At 34.8% G+C, this 14,171-nt stretch overlaps 1 protein-coding gene across 6 annotated transcripts in view; it reads left to right on the top strand.

Annotated features, from left to right (window-relative positions):
- LOC136034136 (troponin T, skeletal muscle-like) overlaps window positions 1-9,150 on the top strand; it is an 82,169-nt gene extending 73,019 nt beyond the window's left edge. For 5 of the 6 annotated variants that reach the window (XM_065715308.1, XM_065715306.1, XM_065715307.1 and 2 more), the window contains one exon: window positions 5,454-9,150. In XM_065715308.1, coding sequence (XP_065571380.1) covers window positions 5,454-5,764 — 311 coding nt within the window. In that variant the 3' untranslated portion in view covers window positions 5,765-9,150. The remainder of the gene's footprint in view (window positions 1-5,453) is intronic. The other variant, XR_010619120.1, reaches the window with a different exon arrangement.
- The last annotated feature ends 5,021 nt before the right edge of the window (window positions 9,151-14,171 follow it).

Below are 14,171 nucleotides of genomic sequence, written 5' to 3'. Positions count from 1 at the left end.
CCAAAGTAACATTCCCCTGGAACATTTAGCCCCCAGAAATTTCCCTTCCCAAGGAAGATTCTCCCTATAAAAATCCACCTGAAGCAGAGTCCTCCCCCCAAAAAATGCTTGTATATTTCCCAGTAAAAAATTATATACGTAAACAATGGGCAAATTTCATAACTTACCGACCTCTCCCCAAGGAATTTGGGGAAGGGGTCATTTTACACTTGAAGACATAGTTATTTAACCTTTCAACTATACTGAACAAAATAGCTATCTCAAAATTTTGATCACATAATTTTGGGAAAAAATTGCCGTGGGAGGACAGTCACCCTGCAATCTCTTTGGTCGCTTAAAAAGGTCACTAGAACTTCTAATTTTCATTCAAATGCACCCTCTCCTGATCTTTTAGGACTATTATTTCGATACACGCACCCCTGAAAAAAAATCGCATCCTTGATTTATCTTCCGGCAAAAAAGAGCAAAATTCCACATTTTCGCAGATAGGAGCTTGAAACTTCTATAAAATGGTTCTCTGGTACGCTGATTCTGATGGTGTGATTTTCATTAAGCTTCGTTTACTTTTAAGGGGTATTTCTCTCCTATTTCAAAAATCAGACAAATTTTCTTAGGCTATTAACTTTTGATGGGTGAAGCTCGATGAATTTTATGTATTTGGAATCAACATAATTAGCTGATTTTTTTGAAGTATCTATTGACATGAAAATTCCATTATTAAAATTTTGATTACTATTGAGTCGAGTCGGTCTTTACTTACAGTTTGTTACCACAAACTGTTCAAAAAAATGGCTTCATATTTTTCCGGGAAAATTGGCATCTTGGGATATTCTCGCATAAAAAAACAAACTAGATAGGTCACAAGTCTGAGAAAATTTGTTAAGAGCCTTAATTATGGATTTAGCAAATTATGTCATGTACTATGTTAGTACATCATATAAAAATTTCTTATGACCTTATATAAGCATTTTCTTATATGATGCCATGCATAGAATAAATAAGATTGTTGAGCTTTGAAACCATCAATTACTTATCTAACATAATGTCTGTGGAAGGCCCAAACACCAAAAATTTGCGCTTGCAGTTACAATAAATGCTGATTCTTTGCAACCAGTACCTTAACTATCAAACGTGATAAGATGTGAAAATCGAAAACCTGGACCATCAATTGCAGAAACACTAATATAGGTAGCTAAAACAAAGGTTATATGTTTTAAAGCATAAAACAGAAGCAAATACACACGCATACACAGAAGAACAGTGGCGGGGCGTCAAAAATAAACATGAAGAGCAGACACACGCGGTTTAAAGACATGTGACACCGAGCATGAGAACAAGTCAAAAATAAAAATGAAAAGCAAATACACACGGGGCCAGAAAACTTGCGATACCAAACATGTGAACGAGTCAATGGAAATCAACCAAGACAGCGAGAATCAAAACGTGTCAAAATTGAAGATGATAGCGATGATGAATGGGTTTGTGATTTTAACATGAATAAGGTCATCAATGCCTACCCTGCCTTTGAAAATCAAAAACCTAGACTAGATATATCGTTGGAAGAAAAATAATTTTCTGTCCCATCACCTGAACAAATAAAGAAACAAAGGTTCGGCAAAATGTCCTTAATAATAACAAAAGACAAGCTGAGGCAAAAGGAAAAACTTTTTTTCCATCACCTGAACAATTAAACGACACAAAAATTCGGCGATATGCCTTTCATAATGACAAAAGACAAGCCGAGGCAAAAGAAAAAGTTTTCGTCCTACCACCGGGATAAATAAAAGAAACAAAGGTTCGGCCAAGTGTCCTTCATAGTGACAGTAGAGAAGCCGAGGCAAAAGTTGTAGGTCCAATAAGAAAAAGGTAATATTAAAAAGGCACTACTTCTAATTTAAGGTCCATTTGTACGTAATGACATCAAGAAAAGGCTCAAATTTGTCTGTGCATGCCGATATATATATATATATATATATATATATATATATATATATATATATATATATATATATATATATATATATATATATAAATAAGTTGTCTGTGTGTGTGTGTGTCGAGTGACGTCATGTTTGTGTGTCGACTGACGTCATGAAGTTAGTTGTCGTCATGTTTGTTATGACGATGACGTCATTAAAGGTATTTAAGACATTCGTTCACGGAAAAATGTTTAATTGTAAAATGACTAAATGACTAATTGTTACAATTAACAATTTAATTGTAAATTGTTAATTGTAACAATGGCAAAAGCCGAGGAAGCTGCTCAAAGAGTCTATGCCAAAAAACTTGCTGCTGATAGAGAACGTAAGAAAAGAAAGCATGCCGAATAATCACAAGAAGAGCAAGAAAACAGGCTTGTGGCTAAAGAACGCAAAACCGCGCAGTTAGATGAAAATCCACCTGGACAGCGAGAGTCAAAACATATCAAAACTGAAAATGATAGCGATGATGATTGGGTTTGGGATTTTGACTTGGATAAGGTCATCAATGCCTACCAGATTTAAGTTAAAAAAAAAACAAAGGTTCGGCGATATGTACTTCATAGTGATACTGAAAAATAAAGAAGAAAAAGAAAACTGAAAAAAGAAAAAAGGTAAAAAACTAAAAAAAAACTAAAAAGAAAAAACACTCAAAGAGAAATTACAGACCGGGAAACAAATGACGACCGAGACAGAGGGAATATAAATGACGGCCGGGAACCTCAAAGAGAAATTACAGACTGGGACACCCGGACACAAATCACGACCGGGACACAGGGAATATAAATGACGACCGGGACACAGGGACACAACTACAACGGGCACGCCGGGGGGCGCACAGGCGGGATATATAAATGACGACCGGGACACAGGGATTGTTCGAATAGAAATTACAGACCGGGACACCGGGACACAAATGACGACCGGGACACTCAAAGAGAAATTACAAACTGGGACACCGGGACACAAATGATGACCGGGGCACAGGGAATATAAATGACGACCGGGACACAGGGACACATCATTAGAATAATGAAGTATAGATCTGAATACGGATTGTTTTTCCCATGGACAATTATATGTTGCATGTTCAAGAGTCAGTAAACCTGACAATCTATTTATATGCACAGACAATGGGACAGCGAAGAATGTTGTATATTCGCATGTTTTACGTAGTTAAAAACATATCATATCTATCTCTATTCACAGGTGGGACACAGGGACACAACTACAATGGCACGTAACTATTTACATGCATATTACAATCTATTTACATGCATATATATATATATATATATATATATATATATATATATATATATATATATATATATATATATATATATATATATATATATATATATATATATATATATATATATATATATATATATATATATATATATATATATGTATCTATTCACAGGTGGGACACAGGGACACAACTACAATGGCGCGTAACTAATATGGCGCGTAACGACTTACGTGCGGGGGGGGGTCCTGGGGGGGCGCAAAGTGCCCCAACAACTAGGTGTTGGGGTGGCGTGAAGCGCCACCCCAACAGCTAGTATATATATATATATATATATATATATATATATATATATATATATATATATATATATATATATATATATATATATATATATATATATATATACTGTATGAGCTATGGTCAGTCAGTCAAGTAACTAAAAAAATCCCTTGGCAATTTCCCTGGAAAACATCTAGCGAAACTTCCTCCGGTTCTCGGAGCATCCACGATTTAGAACCATAATTAACCACTGTCGTCACTGTAGCTTTAAACATTCTAATTTGTGTTCACAGACTTATTTTTCTATTCTTGCAAGTCTTTTTAAATTGTGAAAAAACACTCTGGGCCTTGGCGATTCCATTTTTAACATTTTCAGTACACCTCACACCTCTTTAGTTCATACTTTAACACCTTTTTCAGTTTTTTTTTACACTTCTCTTATTTTCATACGATGTATCACTTAAATATTTCTTGGGAAAGCTCCTCCTCCTCTCTATTAAACATAAGGCCTTTTCAACAGTATTTCTAGCTGAATTACTGACAGATTACTTTCCTAAAATTATTTCGTCGATTTTCTACATAGTCAAATTCTAAACTTTCCAGTTTAGCATTTAACTATTCTTAGAAAGATTCTCTCAGACTTTCATCCTGAAAACAAGTAACGTAATAATTTCCTGGAAAATAGTTACCTTTCTTGAATTTCAGTTTCAAATGATTAATGGTTTCTGACTGAAGCCTTATAGTAAATGTCTGTATTAAAGGTTTATTTTGTGCAGACCAAATGTATTTTTAAGAACAAATGCATCACCGCGTTTTATTACTGCCTCTGAAACTAGAAAGCCTAGTAAGTAGTTTTACTATAGCTTGTCGACTGGCTCTCTTAGAATTTTCACGTAAAAAGTGCTCTAACAAGGGCACTAGAACTTTTAATTTCCATCAGAATGAGCCCTCTCACAACATTCTAGAACCACTGGCTCGATACGATGATCCCAGGGGAAAAACACACAAAAAAAACAACAAATAAACACGCATCCGTGATCTGCCTTCTGGCAAAAAATACAAAATTCCACATTTTTGTAGATAAGAGCTTGAAACTTCTACAATAGGGTTCTCTGATATGATCAATCTGATGGTGTGATTTTCGTTAATATTCGATGCCTTTTAGGGGGTGTTTCCCCCTATTTTCTAAAATAAGGCAAATTTTCTTAGAATCGTAACTTTTGATGGGTAAAACTAAACTTGATGAAACCTATATATTTAAAATCAGCATTAAAACGCGGTTCTTGTGATACAACTATTGGTATCCGTTTTTTTTAGAGTTTTGGTTACTATTGAGCCAGGTTGCTCCTTACTACAGTTCGTTACCATAAACTGTTTGAAATATCTGTATTAACTATTTATTTTGCGCAGGCTATATGTATTTTTAAGAACAAATGCACCAACGTGTTTTACTACTGCCTCTGAAACTAGAAAGCCTTGTAAATAGTTTTACTGTAACTTGTTGACTGGTTCTCTTAGAATTTTCACGCAATGTTTTTCGGTATCCTTGTGACCAAAGTGTTGTTTTGGGCCACGAAATTGCGGAAACGCCACTTCGCAACATCTTTTTCTACTGCTTAAAAAAGGCACATTCAGTTTTTAATTTGAGTTCTAATGAGCCTTCTCACGGTTTTCTAGTACCTTTGGCTCGATAGGATCATCCTTGGGACTAAGAAAACTATCTTCGTTGTTTTTACTGCAGGTTTGTTTTGATTAGTAGGATTTATTCTTAATTGAAGCATGGCTTTCCAGGGTCTCAACAAAATTCTTGCACAGAACTTGACTAATTAAGCCTAGAATTGCCTTTGATCTTCAAACTCTCTGTTAAAATTCATATAACATTAACTAGAGCCTAGCATAATTCCTTTATGAAATAATATTGACGAAGTCTATGTTTACAGAAGAAGCAGAAGATGAAGAGGAAGAAGAGGAAACTGAAACTGAAGAAGAATCCTCATCCGAAGAAGAAGACGAGCTTATAATTAACGATGATGACAGCGAAATAGACGATTTAAATTTGCCATATGATAGAAGATTTGAGAAACATCAAACAAGATCGAAGAGACACGAAGAAAAGCTGGCAACGCTTAGGAAAGGGAATTTGATACTTAAGCAAAGTGCTGAAAAAGTACAAGAAGAGCTTAGGAAAGAAAGAGAAACCTACCTTGAACTAGACACGGAATTGAATACAATGCTTGCTGAACTGGGTTAAAAAGAAATGTTATCTTAAACTAAATGATGTAATATTTTCAATAGCTCAGATGTGGTTGTTCAAAAGGTGTTTTGTTACATGACGTGAATTTTGTGGAAGAGAAAGGATGTTGAAACATAGTTCACCTTGAACTAGACATTGAAATTGGTACAACAAAAGAAGCTTCCTTTTCAATGCCTCGGTGAAACTGAAATGCATATTTTAGTAGTTCGGCTGTGATAATTGAAATGGTGTTATGTTATACGACGTGAATTTTGCTGGAGAGACGAAATACTGAAAATATCCCATTTTAAATTACGTACTGAATTGAATAGAATGATCGGTGAACTAGTTTACTAGAAATGCCGTTTAAAATTTCCCAGTGAATTGATATTGTATTTTAACAGTTACGTGAGGGTAATTCAAATGCGTTATGCTACAGGACTTGAATTTTACAGGAGAGTAGAGATATAGAAAAATAGATTAGATTTATTGATCCAAATTAATTAAAACTTTAGGATCTTGAAAAATAGAAAGCTTATTAATCAAATAACTTGATAAATAAACTTGACTGACAATAAACAGTTTTTATAGCCTACTGCCTGTTTCTGGAAATTATTTTCGTATTGGTTTGCATCTAAGATACATTGGTGTTGAATCAAAGGAATTATAAAAAAAATTTATTGTGACAAACTGGTCTAAAATATCAAACAGTAAAACGGATCAGTTTGGATCTGACTTTTCGCGTATTTTACTACTACTACCACTACTACTACTACCACTACTACTACTACCACTGCTACTACTACTACTGTTACTACTACTACTACTGCTACTGTTACTACTATTACTACTGCTACTACTACTACTACTACTACCACTACTACTACTACCAAACCTACTACTACTAACAACTCACCGCAGCATCAATCCACTTGAGTTTTATGCGGAAACCAATCAGATACAAACACAAAAATGTCGTAACTAAAATCGCATTTACTGTTTTTACTGCCTTAAAATTTCATATAAAAGACCCAATCTGATCAAATTTTTAATCGTCAATTTTTAAATTTTGAATAGTAAACCTACATCATACGAAACAAATAATTTAATGCTAATTTTGAGCTTAAAATCAACCAAATGATTGAAACACTAGTCAGTGATTATAAGTTTAAACACCAAAATACTGAGGGGGGCCATGCTTTAAAAAGTGAGGTTTTGAGTTCTTTATCGTCTTCTATCTTCAAGGCATATATACTTAAAGAAGAAGCCTCATTTAAGATTTGATGGAAGGAATTTTTATTTCAAAATTTCACTTTTGTGAGTTTATTTCAAAAATTTTGGTGGAGTAATGTCTTTCAGTTAGTGAAAAGTGAACAGTAAACAGTAACAGTAAAATTAAAAGTAGCAGTATTTTAAATATTAGTATTTTAAAACTAAAATTAAAAGTAAAACTAAAAAAGTAACAGAACAGTAAAAACAGTGAACAGTAAAGTCTGGATAAATGCAACACTATATACAGATTCTCACATTTTGGCTGTCAACGACAAAAATTTGGCTTGGAAGTTGGGTTCAAATTTATCCCCCCCCCCTCAAGTTGGGTTCACCTCTGAGATAGTTTCTGTTGTTTCTAAGTCTACATGATTTTTCCTTTTCCAATATTTAGGGAAAAAGGGAGCAATGTGTGGATACGAACTAAGTACTGGTAGTTAGATAGAAATAAAAACTTAGAGGTGCCTATGGTGAAAAAGGAAGAAAACCACTTAGGAAGAAAAACCTGTGGTGTGATAAAAGTTACAAATATTAGTTTCACAAAAAATACAATAAACCTGATGAAGTGCCACAAGCAAGCAAACGTTAGCGTACCTTCAAATTAATTGTTTTCAGTATTTTAATATGTACCACTAGCCAAATGGCCTAGCCTGATACGATTTAAGTGTTATCAGTGATATGCCTAAGGGTCATATCTGACACATTCACGTATCTGGTGTAAAGACCAAAAACCATTTTTCAAAGAGAGGATCAGCAGATAAACGTTGATTCGGAGGATCGAAGTGTGATTGAAAATAAAATGTCCTGCTCTTTTTGAATATGGCCGGAGGCAATCTTAGGGGGGAGGGGTAGAGGGGTAAAAATATCCTGGGTTCAGAAAAATTAGGGCCACAAATTCTTGAATAAATAATATAACACTTAAAATCGTTGTGGAATTTTTCTGGTCTCTGTAATAAAATTAAGTATGAGGCAAAGTTAATAGAATAAAATAATTTATAAATTATTAGTTAGTTAATAAAATAAATTAAAAATAGTGGAATAATAATAATTAAATAACAAAATTAAATGAATTTAGTTAGTATTAATTGAGTAATTTAAATAATAAACTAAAAACAGCCAAAAAATAATTATTAATTAATTAAGAAATTACACAATTTTGTTAATAAATGATTATTTCAGTTTGGCGTGAAAATTTTGTGAGAGACAGGGGGAGGGGGGATAATCAAAATTTTTCCCTGGATGCAAGAGAAGTCAGAACTGCCACCGAGTATAGCTCAGTAAACAGTTTTTTCATTATTCCAGAAGTTTGAAAATATCACATGCAACCTTTCAGGATAACAGAAACGGTTTAACAAGGCTTAGATTCAGGTTGGCTAGGGGTATCTAGTTATAAATTTAGTGCTTAGATTTTTCCACATGTTTCAATTTATTTTTAGCGAATTTTAACGATTGTTCCTTCAAGCTCAGAATACATGCAAACAACAGCTTTCATAGACAGCAAAATAGCGCAAAGAAAGAAGAAAAGAAAGAAGTGGGTACAACATATTTATTTCTTTTAATCAAGGTATTTTCTATAGAAGGAGCTGTCATAAAAATTTTGGAAGGGGCCCATTCGACTATAAATCAAAATTATTGAACTAACAAATGAACTAACCCCCTTTTTATACAATCCTAACAAGGGGGAGAATTAATGCCAGGTTTGCTTCTCACTCAATTGGACAATCTGTCTTGGCTTTTTCTACCATTAGCCATGACATGATGCCCAAAACTATTCCATTTTAATTCAAAAATCAACGGAGGTTAGTTCTTTTTAATAGTAAAATATGTATCAGCCTTAATCTTTTTAGTTTCTGCTTGTTTTGAGTTTGACTCGGTTATTTATTGTAATTTCTGCTTGTTTTAGATATCATTCATGATTTGATGCGTCTATATGTTTGATAAATTATAGTCCAAGCCTTGCATCTTTTATTATTGGTTTTAGTTTTATTGCAACTCGTTATTAAATATATATGTAGGCTGAACTACTTTCTCCATCACCTATTAGTGGGCTTATTGTGTTGAATGTAACGATGTAAGCTATTTTTTTTTATGTAATTTTAGATTTTAATTATGGAAATATAGTGTTAAACATTTAATTTGAGAGGAAGTTTTGGGTTCTAAACTTCCAGAGCATTGAATGTTAAAAAGTATATAAATGCAGAATTATGTGTAATTTTAGTATTGCCAGAAGATTATGCCAAAATTAAAGATTTTTCCTGCTAAACAAGAATTTCAAAAATCAAAACTTTCAGCAAAACACGAATCTAGCTGTAAGCTGATGGGTTAATACCCTTGGGTATGTTAGGTAGGCTTCTTGAGAGGGCCAGCTGCGACAATATATACCCTAAGTGAAAACTTAGTAAAACTTAGTAAAACTAAGTGAAAAGTAAGTGAAAACTTAAGTGAAAACTAGTACGCCAGACAATTTATTGAATTATGAGGTAATTGAGTGTTCTATTTGAAACTGTATTTTGTAATTTGTGTTGGAGTGGACTCGAGTAGATGGCATCCCGAATCCCTTTGCCCTTCGTCCTAAGTGGACTCGAGCGGAAGGAGGCACATGTCTCAAATGCCTATCACCTCCACACCGCTAGTGGTTGAGCTTGTAGAGATGCACGAAGGATTCCCACCCCAGGTCAGGACCTGGGTCTTGGCAACACAACGATTTCAGCCTGCATCCCGAAGAGCATAGGATTGCAAGCCTGGTGGGCTAAACAGCTGGGCTAAATCGGCTCAACAGCTGTGTATTATGCAGCAAAGAATATTTGATCCAAATAATATAGCACCGATTTGATGACGTATTTGCATATACATTTTATGAGAAAATTTATTGTTAAAATTACAATTGTGATTATCCATTTCCCTTCTCTAATACCTATCATACCAACTGTAACCCTACCCTGTTCCTAAGCCTCACTAAGGGAAAGACAATTAGCAAATGAGCTTTTATTATTGTTTTTCCCAGTTTAACTATATTCAAGTTTGCTTATAAAAATTCGACATATCAAGAAAGGAAAATAATTTGAACAATATCTGCATCAAATGCATGATGTATTGTAAAGAAAACTTAACAAAGTATATCAACGCTCTTTGTCATTGAATAACAATAACTAAATCATAAAAAATAAATTAGAATAGTTAGTATTAACTGAGCAATTTAAATAATATACTAAGAACAGCCAAAAATAATTATTAATTAATTAAAAAATTGAACAATTTTGTTAATAAATAATTTTTTTTTCAGTTTTGTCTGAAAATTTGTGAGAGACAGGGGGGAGAGGAGGGTGCACTAATCAAGATGTTGCCCCAGATACAAGAGAGGCCTTACAACATAAAACTTGCTTGTCAGTTTTTTCCAACTATTTGTTTATGGGACCATAACTGGACTTAATTTTAGTTACCGTTCAGCTACTTTGTTTCCGAGTATCAAACAGTATGTGGTAACGAACTGGAGTAAGGAAGGGACCTGCCTCAATAGTAACCGAACTCTAAAAAACAATATTTTAATACAATTATTTTCATCAAAGAATCGTATTTCATGCTGATTTTAAATACATAAGTTTCATTAAGTTTAGTCTTACACATCAAATGTTACGAGCCTAAGAAAACTTGCCTTATTTTAGAAAATGGGGGGAAACACCCCTAAAATTCATAGAATCTTAACAAAATCACACCATCATATTTAGCGTCTCAGAGAACACTACTGTAGAAGTTTCAAGCTCCTATCCCCAAAAATGTGGAATTTTGTGTTTTTTGCCAGAAGACAGATCACGGATGCGTGTTTATTTGTTTTTTTCCCAGGGGTGATCGTAACGACCCAGCGGTCCTAGAATGTCGTGAGAGGGCTCTTCTAACTGAAATTAAAAGTTCTAGTGCTCTTCGTAATTGACCTAAAAATTGGAGGGCACCTAGGCCCTTTCCACGCTCATTTTTCCCCAAAGTCACTGGATCAAAATTTTTAGATAGCTATTTTGTTTAGCATAGTCGAAAAACCTAATGACTATGTCTTTGGGGACGAATTAATCCCCCAGAGTCCCCAGGGGAGGGGCTGCATATTATGAATTTGGACCATTGTTTACATATAGAATTGGTTATTTGTAAATGTACAAACGCTTTCAGTGGGACTTTTTCGCGTCGGGAGGGGGATGGTTGGGCCGAAGGGAGGTGGTTATCTGGGAAGATCTTTACATGGAGGAATTTATTATAAGGGAAGAAAACTTCCATGGGATTCCAAAGGGGCGCAGGATTTTCTAGAATTATTAAAAAACAGAAAATAAATTAAAAAAAAAACGTTTTTTCAAGTGGAAGTAAGGAGTAGCATTAAAACCTACAGCGAACAGAAATTATTATGTATATAAGGTGGCTCTTCTCCTCCTCAATACCTCACTCTTTACACTAAAGTATTTTTAGTAATTTCAACTATTTGTCCTACTGCCTTTGTAATTCAGGGTTCATTCTTAAAGACTTGGGACAACATTCAAGCTTTAATGTAAAGAGCGAGGTATTGACGAGTGGGCGAACCCTCTCATACACGTAATAAAAATATACAAATAAAGAAGTTCCTTACGTAAGTTATTTCGTAGTTTACGTATATTTATTACTAATAAAAACGTTTGTAAAAAAACAAAAAGTTCTAGTTGCCTTTTTAAGTCAGCAAATATTGGGAGGCAACTAGGTCTCCTCCCCCATCTTTTTTTTTATCAAAATCGTCCGATCAAAACTATGAGAAAGCTATTGAGCCAAAAAAAATATATGCAAATTTTATTTTAATTATTTATGTGCGGTGAGCCAAAATCAAAATATGATTAATTCAAAAACGTTCAGAAATTAAATAAAAAATGCGTTCTTATGGCACTTGTATCTTATGGACCGTTAAATCCGAAAAATTAGAAAAAATGAGGTATTTTTAATGTATGAACGGATTATCGGATCTTAACGAAATCTTATATTTTGAAGGATATCGTGCCTTAGAGCTTTTATTTTAAATTCTGGCCGGATCCGGTGACATTGGGGGGAGTTTAGGGGAACCTAAAATCTTGGAAAACGCTTAGAGTGGAGGGATCGTTATGAAACTTGGTGGGAAAAATAAGCACAAGTCCTTGATACTGACATAACCAGAATGGATCCGCTCTCTTTGGGCAAGTTTGGGGGGAGGGTTAATTCTGAACAATTAAAAAAATTAGGTATTTTTAACTTACGAAGGAGTGAGCGGATCTTAATGAAATTTGATGTTTGGAAGGATGTCGTGTCTCAGAGCTCTTATTTTAAATCCTGGCCGGATTCGATGACATTGGGGAATTGGGGGGGGGGTGAACCTAAAATCTTGGAAAACGCTTAGAGTGGATGGACAGGGATGAAACTCGGTGGGAAAAATAAGCACAAGTCCTAGATACGTGATTGACATAACCAAAATCGATCTGCTCTCTTTGGGGGAACTGGGGAGGGGGAAGGATTAGTTCTAAAAAGTAAGAAAAAATGAGGAATTTTTAACTTACGAAGAAGTGATCAGATCTTAATGAAATTCCATATTTAGAAGGACCTCGTAACTAAGATCTCTTATTTTAAATTCTGACTGGATCCAGAGTCACGGGGGGGGGAAACCCTTAAAGCGGAGAGATCAGGATGAAACTTGGTAGAAAGAATAAGCTCAAGTCCAAGATGCCTGAATGACATAACCGGACTGGATCCGCTCTCTTTGGTGGAGTTGGGGGGGGGAGTAATTCGGAAAAATTAGAAAAAACGAGGTATTTGTAACTTACGAAAGGGTGATCAGATCATGGTGATAGTTGATATTTAGAAGAATCTTGTGCTTTAGAACTCTCATTTTAAATCCCAACCAGATCCGGTGACATTAGGGGGAGTTGGAGGGGGAAACTGTAAATCTTGGAAACCGGAAATCTTTGAAAATGCTTAGAGTGGAGAGATCGGGATGAAACTTGATGGGAATAATAAGCACAAGTTATAGATACGTGATTGACATAATTGGAACGGATCCATTATCTTGGGGGGAGCTGAGGTTTGTTAATTTGGAAAAATTACAAAAATTGGGGTATTTTTAACTTAAGAACGGGTGACCGGATCTTAATGAAACTTGATATTTAGAAGGAACTCATATCTCAGAGCTCTTATTTCAAATTCCAACCAGATCTGTTGACACTGGGGGGAGTTGAAGGGAAAACTGGAAATCTTGGAAAACATAAATGTCTTAGATACGTGACTGACGTAACGGGAGTGGATCCAATCTCTTTGGGGGAGTTAGGGGGTGAGTTCAGTGCTTTGGGGAGTTTGGTGCTTCTGGAAGTGTTAGGACGATGAAAATGGGTAGGCATGCCAGCGAGCTGCACCAATTGACTTTATAAAGTCGTTTTCCCCGCTTCGACCATCTGGGGGGCTGAAGGGAGAGGAGAAATTAGAAAAATTGAGGTATTTTTAACTTACGAGTGGGTGATCGGATCTTTATGAATTTTGATATTTAGAAGGACCTCGTGACTCAGAGCTCTTATTTTAAATCCCGACCGGCATTAAGCCTCTGATTTTTCTTTTAAAGCAATCTATTGGTTCTTGGAATTTTTCTAGAGCTCATACCATATGAGCTCTTGACTCTTCTAACCTCGTCAAAAGTGCCATATGAGCTCTTAGCTCTTTTTTTTTAATTTAACTTTCTTAGCTCTTTTTAGTTGAGATAAACAATCAAACTTTAGCGTAAAGAGCGGGGTATTGAAGAGGGGACAGTCCCTTTCATACACGGAATATTTTTTTTTCGTTTTTAGTTTTAATGTCGCTCCTTACTTGCAGTTAAAGAAAACACTTTTTTTTTATTTAATCTGACCATGAGGCAGGGTATATTGTTGAACACGGTCCCAATAGTAGATTGGATGAAGCCAGTAGCAGTGGTGCCAATCGATGGGGATGCATTTGTCCTGCTTCATATTTTAAAAATTACGTTCTTTTTTTGTGTTTTCACTCGAAAATAACTTTTTTGGCATTTTCATTGAAAAAAATAACACAAAATTAACCTTCAGGACTGTATTCAGGAGAGAGACTCGGGGTTTGCACCACCTAACCTGAAATTTTTGTCCGACAAATAAAAACATAGCAAAAATACATATAAACACAT

This window comes from Artemia franciscana, chromosome 12 (genome assembly GCF_032884065.1).
Source record: "Artemia franciscana chromosome 12, ASM3288406v1, whole genome shotgun sequence".
Classification (NCBI taxonomy): domain Eukaryota; kingdom Metazoa; phylum Arthropoda; class Branchiopoda; order Anostraca; family Artemiidae; genus Artemia; species Artemia franciscana.
Note: the sequence above shows the minus strand (reverse complement) of the source record. Positions and strands in the feature narration are given on the sequence as shown.